This window comes from Rosa rugosa, chromosome 4, assembly GCF_958449725.1.
Source record: "Rosa rugosa chromosome 4, drRosRugo1.1, whole genome shotgun sequence".
NCBI classification, from domain to species: domain Eukaryota; kingdom Viridiplantae; phylum Streptophyta; class Magnoliopsida; order Rosales; family Rosaceae; genus Rosa; species Rosa rugosa.
In genome coordinates, this window is record NC_084823.1 from 32072950 (window position 1) to 32092592 (window position 19643).

The 19643-nt window shown below is 40.3% G+C and overlaps 1 protein-coding gene, 1 long non-coding RNA gene and 1 other non-coding gene across 3 annotated transcripts; all 3 read left to right on the top strand.

Moving 5' to 3' along the window:
- Window positions 1-367: 367 nt before the first annotated feature.
- On the top strand, window positions 368-2186 carry LOC133743906 (phosphatidylinositol N-acetylglucosaminyltransferase gpi3 subunit). Its single transcript, XM_062171978.1, has one exon. The coding sequence runs from the start codon at window positions 587-589 to the stop codon at window positions 2069-2071; it is 1485 nt and encodes a 494-aa protein (XP_062027962.1). The 5' UTR covers window positions 368-586; the 3' UTR covers window positions 2072-2186.
- Window positions 2187-8121: 5935 nt separating this feature from the next.
- On the top strand, window positions 8122-8258 carry LOC133707568 (small nucleolar RNA Z247). The gene has a single exon (XR_009845184.1). It is a non-coding gene; the product is annotated as a small nucleolar RNA Z247 (small nucleolar RNA).
- A 7613-nt stretch (window positions 8259-15871) lies between these two features.
- LOC133742986 (uncharacterized) lies at window positions 15872-18705 on the top strand. Its single transcript, XR_009862851.1, has 6 exons — window positions 15872-15931; window positions 16688-16953; window positions 17050-17274; window positions 17379-17477; window positions 17983-18078; window positions 18379-18705. It is a non-coding gene; the product is annotated as an uncharacterized LOC133742986 (long non-coding RNA).
- The last annotated feature ends 938 nt before the right edge of the window (window positions 18706-19643 follow it).

The window sequence follows — 19643 nt, forward strand, 5'->3', positions numbered from 1 at the left end:
CCTTGAAACATGGAGATTAAAAATTGCACCACAAGTGTGTGTTGTTTGCAGTGAATTTGTCAATTAATGGTGTACGTTCAACAATTAATGACTTATTGCGTTTTTGGTTAACATGATGTCTCGATCTGTCAGTACCAAGTTCATCTCCAATAAAAACTAGCTAAAATTTTCTTAAAATTGTAACCAATTTCACCTAGCCAGCAAAAACGAATATACGACACATCTAGCTTAGGTCTTATTTGGTATCTGAAAGCGGTAAAACTGTTGATTGTAGTTTGATCAAAGGCTTCAACGATCATTGGAAGGTTCCTCATTGGAAATACCACAAGCCTTAAAGAGGTCACTAAATTCATGCCATGGCACATGAATATTCTTTTTCTCTCAAAAAGAGCGTGAGAAACGCACTCAAAGAAAATTCCAGCCCAAAGCACTCACTTGCTTCAGTGCGTGGGCACCCTCCCCACTTTTTCTACCACAACCAAATTATAAAATTCCAAACAGCAAAACCAAACATCTAGCACAAACACCTTAATCATCATTAATTTTTCTCCATTTTATTCCCATCCCCAAACAAAAACAGCTAAACATGGCCTCCATCATCAAACCCAAGAAACCCATTTCCTCTTCCCAATCAAATCTTTGCACCACCCTCTTCTTCATCGTCCTCTTCACCATCCCCGTCCTCTTTCTCCTCCACACCTCCACTACCTCTTCTATCTGCACTTCTCTCTCCACCCACCTCAACAAACCCCCCTTCTCCGGCGACCTCCGTGCCGCCGAGTTCTCCTGGAACCGCCTCCCCTTCCTCCAACACCGCCCTAATCCCCCAACCTCCCTCAAAATCGCGGTCTTCTCCCGGAAATGGCCCATCGCCACCACCCCCGGCGGCATGGAGCGCCACGCTCACACTCTCCACACCGCTCTCTCTCTCCTCGGCCACCAAGTTCACGTCTTCACCTCCCCAGTCAAACCGCAAGAGCTCATTAGTCAACAAAACCTCAACCTCAGCCCTACCTCCTCCCCGCCCTACCTCCACTTCCACGAAGGCGAGCCCGGCTACTGGAGATACAACAAGGCCTACGAGCAGTTCCTGGAAGAAGACCAGAAACAGAAGTTCGACGTGGTACACTCCGAAAGCGTGGCGCTTCCTCATTGGCTAGCTCGCCGCCTCCCCAACCTCGCCGTCTCCTGGCACGGCATAGCCCTCGAGAGCTTGCACTCCAACATCTTCCAGGACCTGACACGTAAGCAAGGCGAGCCTATAGACCCGGCCTTCAACAAAAGTTTACAAGGAGTAGTCCCAAAAGTCCTCAACGAGATCAGGTTCTTCCATAACTACGCCCATCACGTAGCTATTAGCGACAGTTGTGGAGAAATGCTTAGGGACGTGTACCAAATACCGAACCAGAGAGTCCATGTCATACTCAACGGCGTCAACGAAGAAGATTTTGGTGTGGATTCGAAGCTCGGGGAAGAATTTAGAGGTGGAATAGGAATACCCCAAAATGCTAGCTTGGTGTTTGGAGTGGCGGGTAGGTTAGTCAAGGACAAAGGCCATCCTATTCTGTATGAAGCTTTCTCTGAACTCATAGCCAAACATCCAAATGTGTATCTGATTGTGGCCGGTTCTGGACCATGGGAGCAGCGTTACAAGGATTTAGGTCCTCGTGTACTTGTTCTCGGCTCTATGAGTCCTTCTAAACTACATGCCTTCTACAATGCCATAGATGTTTTTGTGAACCCGACCCTTAGGCCGCAAGGTCTTGACCTGACCCTCATGGAGGCGATGATGAGTGGGAAGCCGGTGATGGCCTCAAGGTTTCCGAGTATTAAAGGAAGCATTGTCGTCGACGATGAGTTCGGGTTTATGTTTGCTCCGAACGTCGCGTCGTTGCTGGAGGCTTTGGAGTTGGCTGTGAAAGAAGGGTCGAAGAGGATGAGTCAACGAGGGAAGGCGTGTAGGGTGTACGCGAGTTCCATGTTTACTGCGAGGAAGATGGCATTGGCATACGAGAGGTTGTTTCTTTGTATAAAGAATGATACATTTTGTAACTATCCTTCAGCTCTATAGGTTTCATCTTTTTTTCTATTTTTTCCTTACTTCGATGACCTCCAATTTTCTATAGGAAATTGTATTGTTTTTACATGAGTTGGGTTCAAAATTCAATATTATTGACCTCTTCCAATTTTTTTTATTAAATAAATAACTCATATATAATAACTAATTTATTGTAAGTCGAACTTACGACATCACACTTACAGATGAAAGACTTATACCACTAAACCAAATGGTGTTGGGCGACCTCTTCCAATTTATATTAGTCCTATTTTTCAATTTTTGTAAAAAGGGTCAGCCCAACTCGTCGGTGCAATCACTGTCGGATTCAAAAGGTTCCTCTTCATCAAGGTATATATATGATTAAGATTAAAAGTTTAAGATGCACTCGGATAAATACATGATCGTAACATACTTTCTCTTACTTTTTTTACTTTTTTTTTCCGTCTTGTACAACTTATTTTGAGTCATTTCTTCCAACATTTTGTCTTCCTCACCTTTCAACACATAATATGAGAAGCTCTTTCCGGCCTTACTAGAAAATTGGACAGAGAACTAGTAGCCTACGTTCACCCCAATCTGCCTCTGACTGCTTTGTTGATAGTAAACCACATTGTCGAAGTGGTAATCCTTACAAAATAATACATTCTTTCTCTTTACCTATTTGTGGATTGATTTTGAGTTAAATGATCCAATTCTAATGTAAAACCACAATAGGTTGTCCATGTGGTGATGCTTGATGTTGATAACTTTCTTTTAGCTAAAGTCACGCCCCACACGTTAGGGGAGATACCATTAAAAGGTTTGAAGTCAAATTAATGCAGCATTTTAACGCATTCAGAGAGTATTGCTTGTCTTTAGCGTTGTTTTGTTTTGCTGGTTGGCTTTGTGCTTTACAGGTTGGTGTTCTGAGGGTTTGGTTGTATTTAGGCTTCGTTTATTTCGTGGGTGATCTGTTGCATTTTCTAACGTTTTCTTCAAATACATTTTGAGAGAGGACTTAATTATTAGACCCCTCCTACTAATTAATTTACAATATATATTCTAATTATTTCGTGAGGGATCGGTTGCATTTCTGACGTTTTCTTCTGGTTAAAATATAGGGGTCTTGACCGATAGCCCCATTTTAAGATAAAACACTCCCAATCACCCCACCAACAAATTAATATTCTCATTCACCCCATTTAAAGACGAAATGTCAATTTTGGATTTTAATAATTAAGAAATTACAAAACATGCCACTCATCACTCTCCCTAAAGTACTCTGACCCCAAGCAAAGCCCGAGATCCATCTCCATCACCGGAAAGCTGAAGATCGCCGCGAAGACGGGACCGCTCCGGTGCAGTCACCGCCGGGGAAGAGGGACAGCCTGAAGGGACCTTTTCACCCGGGCTTCAACGCGCACGACACCACAAGCCCTGCCGTCTCCGTCAACCCGTACCCATGGCTTCCACGCATCACGCACCTCCTCAATTCCTCTGCTGGAGGTCCCCGTCGCCGACGACGAGAATAAGGAGTTTTTCGTTGTGCGAAGGTCCGGCAATTCCAAGGCTGGAACCAAGGTCAGTCATTCCCTTTTCAATTTGAGGGAGGCATGCATGTACCTTGAGCTTTGCTCTCTCACGAATAAGAGTGAGGGAAGCATCTGTCACCCGGTTCTGAGACGAAAACCCAACAAAATTTTCTGAGATGATTATTGACATTTCTGAGACGAAACTAGAGTCAGTGAGGCAAAGAAAGCGTGAGGGTTTGAGCTTTTTGGTTTGGCTGATGTGTGTGTGCAGTGGTTTCACTTTCCCATGATTAGATTGTAATGTAATATATTATTGAATTACAATGGTGATTTGCCGAGTCACATGGCAATCATTCTAATGTTGTAGAAGGGTACAAATCCTTGACTTGGGTGGTCTTGGTCGCGCTCTTGACTTGGGTGCCCAAAGCAGTTGTTTTTTTTTTTTTTTTTTTTTAAGTAATGGGGCAGACAGAAAGTGAAATTTTTTTTTTTGAATGTCTATTGGGGGCAGTAGACGTCTATTGGGGGGCAATAGGCGCTTTTCAATTAATATAATCTCTTCGTTTTTTTCTTTAATCAAAGTTTTATTTGTCTAATTTTAGGAATATAAATTCTCATTTCAGCTACCCAAAGTTCTATTGGAGGGCAATAGACGTCTATTGGGGGGCAATACATGGCCAATAGTCGTCTATTGGGGGGCAATAGACGTTTTGAATTGATGTAATTTCCTCATTTTTTTTCTTTAATCAAAGTTTTATTTGTGTAGTTTTAGGAAGATTAATTACCATTTTGGTAATCTAAACGTCTATTGGGGGGCAATAGACGTCTACTGGGGGGCAATACATGACTGATAGTCGTCTATTGGAGGGTAATACATGGCTGATAGTCGTCTATTGGGGGCCACTAGACGTCTATTTGGGGGCAATAGACTATTGGGGCAATAGACGTCTATTGGGGGGCAATAGACGTCTATTGCCCCTCTATTAGGGGGCAATAGATGTCTATTAGGGGCGAAAAAAACTTTCCGGTGAGATTTTCAGCAATTTCCGGTGGGCGGCAACCGGTGACCGGAATCCGGCGACCGGTGACCGGATTCCGGCGGCCGGTGACCGGATTCCGGCGGCCGGTGACGGGCTCCGGCGAAGTCTCCTATAGTTTCTCTCTCTTCCATTTTCTCTCTCTCTCTCTAAGTAACAAAGGGGTGAGGGGTAAAATGGTATTAAAAAAAAATTAAAAACACAAAAAAAAATCTTAATGGGGTATTAGGGAAGACTCCCTTAGAGTGTATTGGGTAAGAGGGAATTAAAAAAACTTAATGGGGTGAGGGAGAAAAAAATCCCTAGAAATGGGGTAAATGGACAAAACCCCTAAAATATATTATGAGGTAAAGGACCTGATAATTAGGTACCTACTAATTAATTTAGATTGTGAACTTAATTATTTGCTGTGACAATTGATAGTTTTTCATATATTGATGTTATGCTTACGTATTCAGATGCTTATTTATTTAACTGTGCTCAAAAGAAAAACAGCTAGGATTAGAGTTTTCTCTCTACAACCCGTTCTCAGGATCCATGCCTATCAACCATGGTCGATGAAGTCTCTACCCGCCTTGCAGCCACACATGCCGTTTCCGAGAAAGGGAAAACCTCATTTGGTCCTGTCAGTGCCGCCGCAATCTCCTGCCACCATTATGTCGGTTATCTCTTGTCAGCGATTGGGAGGAAGAGGGTGAACCACAAAACTTTCATGGGAACCATGGCCTCAATCTAGGGCTATCAGAATCGTTTATCGATCTATAAGGGAGCATAAGGTGAGGTTGTCCTCCAATTTTCGGGTGGTTGATGGCGGCCCCTAGTTTTTGGCAAAATCTGCTCTGGGCATCTCAGAATTCGGTGGCGTCAGCGATTCAACACAGGCTCTTATTGAATCAATTTCGGTCTAGGAGGAGATCATGGGCCTCCTGCCAGCTCTGATGATGGAGCAGCCGCCATGGTAGGCTCAATGTTGGGTAAGGTTTTATAGGTGGATAAACCCGGTCTCCGTCGCAGCATAGCTAGGGTTAGGATCAGACACCAGATATCTGCCCCTATACAGCAAGCTTTTCCTCCCGAAGCTCTTAACAATGAAAGCCAGAAGAAAAAGAAGGTTCCTCATAAAGTGTTGCGGTATTTCCCATTAGTGCCGAGATTAAAGAGATTATTCATGTCGAGACACACTGCAAGAAATATGAGGTGGCATAAAGAAAAATGTTGTGATGAAGAGGGAAAATTGAGACATCCGGCAGATTCTGTTGCTTTGAAAGAATTTGACAAAATGCATCCCGACTTTGCTGCAGCCCCACGTAATGTCAGATTAGGCCTTGCTAGTGACGAGTTAATCCATTAGGAAACATGAGTACATCATATAGTACATGGCTGTGGTGATTATTCCTTATAACTTGCCTCCATGGATGTGCATGAAAAAACCTCTCTCTGCTGACTTTGTTAATCCCTCGACCACGAGCCCCAGGTCGGGACATGGATGTGTTTATTCGTCCATTGATTGATGAGCTTAAGGAGTTGTGGGAAAAAGGGATTGAAACCTATGATAAGATGACTAAGCAGTCTTTATTTAATCTACGTGCAACTGTGATGTGGACAATAAATGATTTTCCAGCCTATGCAAACTTATCTGGTTGGAGCACAAAAGATTTCTTAGCATGCCCAATTTGCAATAAACATACACCACACAAGAAGCTGACTAACAAGATTGGATATATTGGACATCGTTGCTTTTTGCCCATAAACCATCCATGGCGAAAAGATACTAATAAATGCACGTTTGATGGGAAGAGACAGATGAGGCCTCCACCTAAAGAGTTATCTGGGGATGATATACTTGCTCAATTTGAAGACATTAGACCAAGCAGGCCTGGTAAACATCCAAAAAATAAGGATATAAGGAGGAAGAAGAATGCAAATGAATTCAACTGGACTAAAAAACATTTTTTTTTTAGCTGGAGTACTGGACTAAATTAAAGCTCAAACATAATCTAGATGTGATGCATATAGCGAAGAATCTATGTGATAGCATTGTCAGGACGCTTCTACATATAGATGGCAAATCGAAGGACACTTACAAGGCCAGGTTAGATTTGAGAAATATGAAAATTAAGAAAGATTTGTGGATCAAAGAGAGGGGGGAATGAGATTGATTTTCCTGCGGCTGAATATGTACTCACACCAGCTCAATGTAGAGATATTTGTAAATTCTTCATCTCAATTACATTTCCATATGGCTATGAAGCTAATATAGCACGAAATGTGGAAGATGGAAAGTTGTTAGGTTTAAAGAGCCATGACTGCCATGTTCTATTGTAGAGGGTTCTTCCGGTGGGAATTCGAAAGTACTTGAAAAAGAGTGTGCGCACACCGCTTATGGAGCTATCACATTTCTTTCAACAAATCTGTGCAAAAACATTAAGCGTGGCAAAACTAGATAAGTTGGAAATTGATATTGTGTTGATACTATGCAAGCTAGAGAAAATTTTTGCACCAGCATTCTTTGATATCATGGTGCACTTAGCTGTCAATTTACCCCGTGAAGCGAAGCTTGGTGGGCCAGTAGGATATCGTTGGATGTATCCAATAGAGAGGTACTGCTCTATTAAATACTTTGTTACTTTTTTCTCCTGATTTAATTTTTGAACTCATTGCTAATTTGTTTTAATGAGACCCATGACCCTTCACAAGACAAAAGCACAATCAATAAGACAAATCCACCGCATTCAAACTATGGTCATTCAAGAGGCCACGTTGAAGAAGTCTCCACCACCCACCTAGCAGCAGTTCAAGACAAGCATACAGAAGCATCTTAGAGGATATACTACTTTTGATTCTAGGTCTAGAATGATCTATACTTATGTATATATAGCTAGCTCACTATTCATTGTACGATCAACTCACAATTCAATTAATATACTATCTTAAAAGTTAAAAGTCCCAACGTCTCTTTTATTTTCATGGTATCAGAGCTTCAAGCTTAACAGCTCAGATCATGTCTCATAATTATGGCTTCTTCCCCTTCAAATCCTAATGTCACCAACTCTTCTCCTATACCCTCAGATCTCTCCTCAGCAACCCCCAATCATATTGCTAATGTCCTCCCTCTCAAACTCACCAAAGACAACTACCTCTTGTGGAAAGATATTCACACTCTCCTTCTTCAAAACTATGGTCTTTACACCATGGTTGATGGATCTGATATTTGCCCTCCTTCCCAACTCAATGGCGCAGCTAATCCAGCCTATACCGCTTGGGTCAAGAGAGATCGCACATGCCGACTTTGGCTCATAGCTGTTCTTTCAGAAGGCATGCTTCCCTTACTATTGGTTCCACCACTGCACGGTCCACTTGGCTGACTCTTGAGCGCCGATTTACAGCTCTCACTCGCTCGCACGTTCTCCAACTCAAACGTAAGATTCAGACCATCCAAAAAGGGTCCAAGTCCATCACAGATTATCTTCAGCAGATCAAGGAAGTTGTTGATGCTCTCGCTGCCGCCGGGGCTCCCCTTGATGATGTAGATCTGGTGGCTCATATTCTTCATGGTCTCACTCCAGATTATGAGGCTTTTAGCACTTCCATTCGTGTGCGTGCCGAACCGGTTACCGCCGATGAGCTTCATGGACTTCTGTTGAGTCAAGAAATTTAGATTGACCACGACACTGCTCTTGGACCAGCTCTTCCACCTGCTCAAGCTTTTGCTGCCACTATTTCAACTAGGCCTCACCCACGTTACCGTGGCCCACATTCTGCAGCTCGTTTTTCTCCAAGACCTAGCCCACCTCCAAACCCGTCTCCACGATATGATCCATCACACCCATTCCCAAACCATCCTCTCTTGCCTACTCCCACCAACCTTCAGCTGTGCCCCAGACCTCGTTGCCAGATATGTGGTCTAAGCAATCATCGTACTCCTGACTGCTATCATCGCTGGAACCATAGCTACCAAGGTCGCCTTCCACCTGCACGGTTCTCGTCACCTGCCACTTGCTCTCAACCATCTAGTGCTCCTAACACTGCTTTTCTTGTTGATGCCCAGCATCCCAACACTCCAAGTGCGTCCTCCAGCTCACTTTGGTACCTTGACAGTGGCACGACCAATCACATCACCTCTGAGCTAGCTAATTTCCACCTCCACAGTGATTACATGGTCCTGACACCGTTTCCATCGGTAATGGACAAGGTTTGCCAATACACCATACTGGTTCCTTTATTGCCACTCTTCCCACTTCCAACTCTCGATTTTTACTAAATAACATTCTTCATGTTCCTGAAATTTCTCAAAATCTTCTTTCTGTGTATCGTTTTGTTACTGATCGATAACCATTGTTTAATCATTTTCACTCCTTATGCTAGTTTTGTTAAGGATCTTCAATCAGGGAAACTGTTGTATCAAGGCCCCTCTGATGCTGGTCTCTATCCCATCCGTCTCTCTACTACTTCATCACCGTCTTCATCCACTTCACCAACTGCTTTTGTTGCTTCCGCTTCCCAAATTTTGTGGCATCAACGTCTCGGTCACCCTTCTGCCAAGACGCTTCATCAACTCACCTCACAAAATCATTTTCGGTTTTTAGGTTCTAACTCTAGTAGTTTCTGTCCAGATCGATTGTCAATTAGGTAGGAGATGTAAGCTGCCTTTTGTTCCATCTCATTGTAACACATCTAGACCTCTGCAACTGATACACTCAGATGTATGGGGTCCTTCACCAATTTCCTCCGCCAGCGGCTTTAAATACTATGTTATTTTCATTGACGATTGGTCTCGTTTTACCTGGCTCTTTCCATTGCATTGCAAATCTGAAGTACCTTCTGTGTTTAAATCTTTCAAAAATTTGGTTGAAAACCAATTTGATTTAAAAATTAAAACTTTACGGAGCGATAATGGTGGCGAATATATTAGCAATATTTTTCAATCTTTTCTTGTTGATCAGGGCATAGCCCAACAATTCTCGTGTCCCCATACCCCAAAACAAAACGGTATGGCAGAGCGGAAACACCGACACATTATTGAACTCACACGCACCCTATTTGTGCAGTCCTCACTGCCTCTCAAATATTGGGTGGAAGTAGTTCAAACATCTGTTTATCTTATTAATCGGTTACCATCATCTTCTTTGCAAAGCATTTCCCCAGTCCAAAAATTGCTCAATTGCACCGCTGATTATAATTTTCCAAGAGCTTATGGGTGTGCTTGTTACCCTTGGTTAAAACCTTACTCCTCCCACAAGCTTGATTTCCGGAGTTGTAAGTGTATTTTCATTGGCTATTCTCTCCAACATAAAGGGTTCGGTGTTTAGATCCGCTTACAGGTCGGGTATTCATTTCTCGTCACATCACTTTTGATGAGAACCATTTTCCTTACAAGCACTCCACTTCCTCATCAACTGGGTCATCCTCATCTTCCATTAATCCACCTCTTCTCCCTCTTCCCCCTTCATTTCCAATTCCACAACCTAACTGTTAGCATTGAAGCCACCCTCAAGTGCAAGAGGTACAAGTTATAGAATAGGGGATAAAGTAAGGATGTCGAACCCACGAGGATTGGTAAATCCTTTCCTAGCTAGGGAAAACGTAAGGAAAAACTAGAAGAATATGCAAATGTATAATCACAAACAAAGGCTCACAAGTGAACCAAAGTTCATGGTGAGTATGTGCAAGATGGTGTGTAGAGATTTGATTTTGATTTTGAGATTGGTTTCTATTCAAATTGAGACAATGAAAGCAAGTAATATAAACTAAGCTAAACTAAACAAGTTGTTATCAAATGGATGGGAGTTAGGGCATCGGGTTTCACCTTTTGCCTCCCTTGCAAGCATTAAAGCAATTGAATATGAATGATGCAAAGCTAATTGTCCAACTACCCTCTTAGCATCCGGATAGGACTACTAAGGCTTAAACCCTTTTCATTTTATTAACTCTAACCGGATAAGTCTAGAGCTAACTACCTAGAGACAAATTCAATTACCGGATAGGTCTCAATCCTTTGCCCCTAAATGCATAAAGCTTAGAGTTTAGGTAACCAAGCAAGCAAACCAATCCTATCTCTAGGTGATTTTAGCTCACTACCCTCACATGCACACATGGTGTGCTTTCATGCTCCCTTTTTGCCTAAAGGTAATCAATCTCTAGGAAAAACTTCATGTCATGGCAAACACATAACTCAAATTGATTAGGTCTAAGTAATGCATTCAACTATTGACTTAGCATGTGAGAATGACAACATGAATTTGCATCAATTTATAAACAAAAGCATCAATACAAGCAAGTTTGGCTAGGGCTTTCAACCCTAGCCCCAACTAGTTCACTACTCACACATAGTTAGATACACAAGCTTCAACATTCTATTAAACATCAAATACATAAAGAGATAGAGAGTAAAGGGTGACTATTGATGATGCCGGAAGATGTGGTGGAGATGGGTCTCCAAGAACATGATGTGGTGGTAGTCACCTCCTTCTCCTTGCTCCAAGCTCTTGATATTGGTAAGACTAGTGAAATTTGGGATCTCTAAGATGAGTTGTGGTGTTGAGTGGTGGAGGAAATGGAGGTTGTAGTGGTGGAAATGGAGGGTATAGAGGTGGAGATGGTGGTTTTAGTGGTGGAAATGGTGGTTTCTTCCCTAGAGAGAAAATGGATATTGGATAGGATGAAGATGATTGAATGGAGTCAAGAATGCTGAATAATTGGTCTTTTGCCTCTCTTTGATCAGCTATGTGTGTCCTCTATGGTCCCAAAGTGTGCAAAAGATGCTCTTACACCATTGTCCCCCAAATGGTCCCAAATTGGCAAGGTGACAAAAGGACAAGGTGAAGGGAGATATTTAAATTTCAAGTGATGGGAGATTCTCACCACCATGGTCCTCCTTTGCTGGAGAAAAGATCCTCCATGAGTGGCGGCTCGCCGGAAAAGTTTGCCGGAAAAATCGCCGAAAAAGTCGATTTGCAATTTTCTTCCAATCTTCGTGTCTTCTTCCCCTAGCTTCAAATCTCCACATTTCAAGCCTCAAATAGTCATTTTATTTTCAATGCAAGATTTCCTACAAATAAAAGGAAATGGATTAAAAAGGGTAAAATAACATGGAAGACAAAACAATTTTCATAATTATGGGGCACAATCGCATAAGTAATTTGTGACTCAACACTAACCCCATTCCATCTCCTCTATCATCTACGGCTCCTCCACCACACCTTCCAAGCACACCCTCCTCATCCTCTATTCCAACACCCAAACCACCACCACCACCTTCTTCCTTCATCCAACCCCGTCGAAGACCACAACCGGGTCCTCCATCTCACAATATGCTTACTCGCTCCAAGACTAGTAATTCCAAACCCAAGGCTTTTTCCACACGTCATCCTTTTACTAGTGCTCTTCTTGCCTCCACGCACAACTCCAATGTCCCCACCACTTATAAACAAGCTGCCAAAGACCCCAAATGGGTCCATGCTATGCAAGAGGAAATGTCAGCCCTCCATAACACTGGTACGTGGACCCTTGTACCCTCACATCCCTCTCAAAATTTAGTGGGATGTAAATGGGTGTATAGAGTTAAGCATAGAGCTGATGGCTCAGTGGAGAGATATAAAGCCCGACTCGTGGCCCAAGGCTTTTATCAACAAGCTGGCATATACTATAATGACACTTTCAGCCCGGTAGCTAGCCCAACAACTATTCGTGTCATTCTATCCTTAGCCGTCCAATTTAATTGGCCTATCTCCCAGCTTGATGTGTCTAACGCTTTTCTTCATGGTCACCTTGCTGAAACAGTTTTCATGACTCAGCCACCGGGTTTTCATGACCCTCAGAAGCCCAATCATGTGTGTAAACTCCACAGATCCCTTTATGGGTTGAAGCAGGCCCCACGGGCCTGGTACGAAAAACTTCACAACTGTCTCTCTTCGCTAGGCTTCTCCGCTTCATCTGCCGACCCCTCTCTCTTTATCAAATCTGACAGTTGTGTTACTTTCTTATTGGTCTATGTGGATGATATAGTCCTCACAGGTAATTCTCTCAAGTATTGCCAACACCTCATTCATCTTCTCAGCCAACACTTTGCCATCAAAGATCTAGGTCCTCTTCATTATTTCTTAGGAGTTGAGATACGTCGTTCTCCTAATTCTCTTTATCTCTCTCAAGCTAAATACACCTACGATCTCCTCTCTCTCTAAATATCATATGCTTGATGTCAAACCCACTTCCACTCCTGAGAGCTCCAACAAACTTGATCATTTCTCTGGGGAACCACTTGCAGATCCATCTCAATATCGCTCCATAGTTGGAGCTCTTCAATATCTCATATGGATGCGTCCTGATATTGCTCATGATGTTAATCAAGTATGCCAATTTATGCACAGTCCCAGAACTCCTCATCTTTTTGCTGTCAAGAGAATTTTTACGTTATTTAAAAGGCACCCCTGATCATGGCATCCAATTTACAAAGGGTCCTATGTCTCTCACCATCTTCTCCGATGCCAATTGGGCAGGTTGTCCGGTGGATCGTCGTTCGACTACCGGGTATTGCATTTTTCTGGGCAATAATCTTATCTCTTGGAAAGCAAAAAAGCAATCCTCTGCCTCTCGGTCCTCAACCGAGGCCGAGTATCGTGCTTTGGCTCAATCTGTTGCAGAAGTTCTTTGGCTTTGTTTCCTTCTGCGTGATCTTCAAGTTTTTCTTCCCCAACCACCTACCTTTTACTGTGATAACATCTCTGCTCTAGCATTAGCTTCAAATCCTATTCTCCACAATCGCACCAAACACATCGATGTTGATTTTCACTTCATCAGGGAGCCCGTTGCAAACAGGTCTATTTCTATTTCTCATATCTCCTCCTTTGCCAATGTTGCGGACATCTTTACCAAAGGTCTTTCCAAGCCCAGATTTCATGAACTTCTCTCCAAGCTGATTGTTTGACTTCCTCCTATCAGCTTGCGGGTGGGGGGTAATGAGACACATGACCCTTCACAAGACAAAAGCACAATCAATAAGACAAATCCACCGCATTCAAACTATGGCCATTCAAGAGGCCACGTTGATGAAGTCTCCACCACCCACCTAGCAGCAGTTCAAGGCAAGCATACAGAAGCATCTTAGAGGATATACTACTTTTGATTCTATGTCTAGAATGATCTATACTGATGAATATATAGCTAGCTCACTATTCATTGTACGATCAACTCACAATTCAATTAATATACTATCTTAAAAGTCCCAACGTCTCTTTTCTTTTCATGTTTTAGTAACTATTAGGTTGCTGGGAGCGTATAAGAAATATGTATGTAACAAAGCTAGACCAGAAGGTTTCATTGCCGAGACATACATTTCGTATAAAGCATTGACATATTGCTCTATGTATCTTACTGATGTGGAGACGGCCTTTAATCGTCCAAAACGATATCGTGATGAGCTTGCACCGAATGGAAATATTTCTATTTTTTCTCACAACGTGCGACCAACAGGGAAAAGGGTAATGGTTGAATTTTTAAAGGAGCAATTTGTAGTAGTGACTTGGTTCATATTTAATAATTGTGATGAGATCAAAATCTATCTCAAGTATGTATTTTTCATTATCATTTAGTTTTTGACATACCTTACATCTATCACACTAAAACTTACATATTTTATGTTCATGTAGTGAGTATCGTGAACTACTACAAGCTGAGAGTCCTGAAAATTTAGAAAGAAGACACAGGGAATCATTTCCAGAATGGTTTAAATGGAGGGCCACAACATTATATGACGCGGGATTGATTAGTAAGGAGATATATGTATTAGCACAAGGTCCAGATCGACGTACTCTTCAGTATTCTGGGTGTACTGTGAATGGAGTTCGATGGGCGATCAAACAGATGGAGAGATCTCACACCACACAAGATAGTGGGGTTATGACTCTTGGTTCACACGGTAATGTTTATGGAAGCTTGACCAGTGTTGTTCAACTAAAGTTTCAAGGTGGCTACAATGTGTTTCTATTTCAATGTCATTGGTATAACAAATAAGACAGAAAGAGAAAGGTGGAGTATCATCTCATGTCTGTTAATGTGAATACTCGATGGTATAATAATGATCCTTATGTGTATGCAACACAAGCAGATAAAGTTTTTTATCTTGATGACACAAAGTTGGGTCATCCTTGGAAAGTTATGTAGAAAATTCAGTATAGACATGTTTGGGATGTCCTTGAGGGAGAAGATGAAGATAATAAAGCACCATTAGAAGAAGAGGAAAACGATGAAGAGTCTGATAAAGGGTTAATGAGATTAATCTGGAAGTTCAGGTGGATGATGAAGAGACTAGTGACTTGTTATGTAGAGAAGATGTATAACCTGAAACTATTACTTTGAGCAGGGCTGGTATTGAAAGAACAGTAGTCGGTGATAATGATTTCATTGATGATAATTTTATTAATGATGATGCTCTTATGGAAGATGGCATATCATCAAGTGCAGGTGAAGTTAATATAAGTAGTGAGAATGATAGTGATTATTAGTATCACCACTATTGGTAAGTTGCTTAAAATTGAATATAGTTTATTTGAATTCTAACTAGTTGCTTAAATGTTTACACTTATTCCTTGTTGTTAAATGTTATGCTTTTCAGATGATATATTGTGATATATGCATGCTATGATATCTAATTGTAATTTTTTTTTTGTTCGTAATTTTTATATGTAGATGGAATCACAATTGCCACAAACAAGAGGGAAAAAGAAACGAAAGATTAAGTTCAAACTCCCTCATCCACCTCCAGAAGTTACACCAGCTCCTCACCTAACATCTGAAGCTCAACTCACACCAAATCTGCAACCAACATCAGCCCCTCAAAACACATCATCTTCTAAAAAAACAGCAAGACCTCAGTCCACACCAGCTTCTCAACCTGTGACAAGAACTCAGCCTACACCGGCTTCTCAACCAACACAAACTCCTCAACTTATTAGACTAGCACATCATCGTGTTCTAGCTCACAACCATCTCCAGCTTCTCATGCACATGTGACTAGACCCCCTCAAAAGCGAGCAGCTCAGTGCCCCACAAGTTTGAATTCAGGTTGAACTTTCATATTCATATTAGAACTTCATATCTAATATTGTTTCTGGATTATAAAAGTATATATAGACTATAAAAAAAGTTGATAATTCAATACATTTACTTCTGGAAGATGAATACGATGCATACCATAATCTATTTGGTTTAATGTAAATGACTGTCCAATTTGATAATAGTTAATGGTGCAGCAATAACTGCTGAGCCATCTGATGCTTCTCCACCATATCAAGAGATAGCACCTCAGCAATCAACAACTCATAATGGAGGTACATTACCCTTTTTTTTTAACATAAAGTTTTCTTCTAGACTTGAGAATTTTGCAATGGCATAACTATTTCATATGAATTTCAAAAATAGTGTAATTATTATGTCTAGTTTATGTTTCTGGAAGCTCTAGCTATCTTTCAACAAAGAAATAGGGTGAAACAAATAAAAACATAACGACAGTGCAATAGGTTTTACATAAATTGTTGCAGCATGACCCTGACTTCAAATATTCATAACTTAATATAGAAAAATCATTTTTAGGTGATTTTAAATCAGAAATTATATATACTATGTATACTGCAACTTTCAAGAAGACACCACAGTCAAATATTAGACCAGTAAAACAAATAAAAATATATTGACGTATAGTGCAGCAAGTTTTACATAACCCTGACTTTAAAAATTCATAACTTAATCTACAAAAACTATTTTTAGCTGATTCCAAATCTGAAATTACCTTTAAGATGTATACTACAAATTTCATGAAGACACTGACTTCAAATATCAGACTAATAAAACAAATAAAAACATACTAACATACAATGCAGTAGGTTTTACAAAAAAATTGCTGCAGCTCAATCCTGATTTCAAAAATTCATTACTTAATCTAGAAAAATAATTTTTAGGTAATTCCAAAATGCTGTAGTCTTTAGGATGTATACTACAACTCTCATGAATATACCAACTTCAAATTCAAGATGAGTTTGTATCAAACTATGCATATTTTAAAATTGTAACATGCATGTTATTTGTAGGGGATTTTGATTCTACACTTTTGTGCACAAAACGGAAGCGCGGAAAGTCAATTGGAAAAGGAACCCTTGATTTGATGTCAGCAAATGGAGGGAAGAAATTGGTTGTGGTTTGGGATCCAGATCATTGGGTTCCTAGTGATAAGATAGTTAGTAAAAAGTTCACTTCTGAAATTGGAATTACTATTCTAGGTTATGCTCCGGTATGTTATGGAGGGTGGTCTAAGATAAAGCCTGATACTAACAGGAAATTGCGGGAGAAGTTGGAGGTAAGCTTCAAATTATAGAAGGTTTGTTTGTTTATTGGTTTTAGTTTTGAATTATTATTATAATGCATTGTTAACGCTTCATTTATTTGATATTAGGCCCTTTTTTAGGTTGATCTCCATCATCCAAAAGTTGCATATGTGGACGGAATAATGGCTACAACATACACTCAGTTTATATGGAGATTGCATAATCACTACAAGGAGTGTGGAACATATGAACGTGCACGAACCAAGTTGCCTGACCCAGACCTTCGGAATAGTAGACCTCTAGAGCATTGGCATTGGTTGTGCGATAGTCTTTATAGCAATGAGGGATATATGGTGTGTACTGTTATACTTCATTACATATTCATGGAATGTGCTCTGATTATTGAAAAAACGAATTCATATGATAATCTGATGCTCATATTGTTTCATTAATAAAGGAGGTCTGTGCTACTAATGCTCAAAACCGAGATCAACAAGAAAGTGCCCATCGGGATGGTGCAATGCCATTTATTCAGCATGCTTTGCAGGCAGCAAAGGTAATTAAATGGGCTAAATACAAATTACTACCCTGTGGTTTAGGTCCAAAATAAATTCAGTCCCTGAACTTCTAATTTCATCAAAAACACCCCTGCACTTTCAATTTTGATCTAATAGGTCCAATTTGTTAGTTTTCCGACAATTGAGTTATTTAACTTGTTAATGTGGCTCATATATGGCCTATGTTTTATGATGTGGTGTCGAGTTGGTCTGCATAGTCAATTTAGGAGTGAGTCCTACTATTAAAAATAAATAGTTTTTCAACAAATAATCCAACTATAACTTGAACCCATAACAGAATATTAATGAATTGGACCTATTAGATCAAAATTGAAAGTGCAGGGGTGTTTTTGATGAAATTAGAAGTCCAGGGACTGAATTGACTTTTGACCTAAACCACAGGGTACTAACTAGTATTTAGCCCTAATTAAATAATAGTCGCTCGTGTGGCATTTTGTTATGATAAACTCTTATATATTGAACTGTATGTTTTTTCAAGTGCAGGAAGGTGGTAAGCCTGTATCATTTATAGACAATTATGAAAACATGTATCAGGATGCAGAGCATAAGTGAGTTAGTGAGGCTAAACGAGTGAGACATGTAAGTTATCAATCAATATCTTAGTTCAAATATAAGTTTTATAAAATAGAAATAGAAGATTTAGAATTCAAGTCTGTGATTTGTATCCATATGTATACATAGTTCCACGCTGATTGAATTATATGTACAATTTCTGATATCTAGATTTGTATTTTAGAAAGGGATGTATATAATCATGTCACGTATATTGCATTATATCTAGTCTGACTTTGTTAATATCTAGGGGGTGTGTGTGTGTGTGTGTGTGTGTTTGTGTGTGTATCATTCTTTTTGTTAATCATATCATTCTTTTTGTTGTAGGAGAAAATGAAGCATAAGAGGGAAGATGTTGAGGCAAATCTCATTGAAGAGGGACCAGAAGGTACTCCTATCGAATCAATAGAAGTGGCTTTGAATGATGAGATTGAAGTTATGGTTGAGAAGTGTCGGAGAAAAGGTGGCAAGGTTCAAGGTGTAGGTGCTTTCCCTCGCTTGGATATCTAGTCTTCTTCAATGCCAATACATTCTTAGTGGAATGAGATGAAAGGTAATCTACAAAAGCTTACATCCAGTGTAAGTTGCTTGGAATATGAGAATGCGAAGTTGAAATCTATGTTGCGAGCAATATTTAGCAAATTGAATAGGAGTGACGACATTAATTGTGATGCTGATGATAGCATTGCTCAAGGAACTGATGGTATTGAAGGAACTGATGACTTCTCTGATGACTAGCTTGGTATGGAGGGTTAGAATGCTTTGGGTTTCATGAAATACTTAGGAATTATCTTTCTCATATGTAGTTAAGGAACTACTTAGTCTTGAACAATCGATCCTAGGTTATTTTATTTTGAATTCTTTTGGAATTGTAATTACTGAACAATAATATGTTGGTGACTAGCCTAAATTTAATATAATTTTGTAGGTTTTATAAGTCATTTGCAGTTTCCCTTTGTCTCTATAATGAACCAGCATAATCTTAACTACGACGAATACACATTTCTTGCAATGTCTAATCTATGAGGAAAATGTTTTCCTCACATTTATTAATTTATGAGGAATATTCGTCCCTCGCAATTATAAATCTGTGAGGAATCTTCATTCCTTGCAATTATTAATCTGTGAGGAATCATCATTCCTTGCAATTATTAATCTGTGAGGAATCATCATTCCTTGGGATTATTAATCTGCTAGGAATCTTTGTTCCTTGCGATTATTAACCTACGAGGAATCTTCATTCCTTACAATTTTTAATCGGCGAGGAACACATATTCCTCGCAATTAATATTTTGTGAGAAAACCGAAAATCCTCGCATATAGTAATCCGTGAGGGGGTTTAAGCGAGGAAAATTTGCGATGCACGAGTTTCCTCGCTCATTAGTTTAAGCGAGGAATTTGGACATTTTGTGAGGAATTCCATTCGTCACATTTCTTGTTTTCTCTTGTAGTGAGATTTAGCCTTATAAGTTTCTTTTTTCTTTTTTCTCTTTTTTTGGCGAAGAATACATACAGATGTACCTTAAAAGTTAGGCCAATCACAAACCTATGTTTTCATCCTCACAGTGACGAGTGACAAACCCAATTTTTTG

What these genes read in the sequence shown, in the direction of transcription:
- LOC133743906 (XM_062171978.1), top strand. Translation starts at nt 587, where the DNA reads ATGGCCTCCATCATCAAACCCAAGAAACCCATTTCCTCTTCCCAATCA.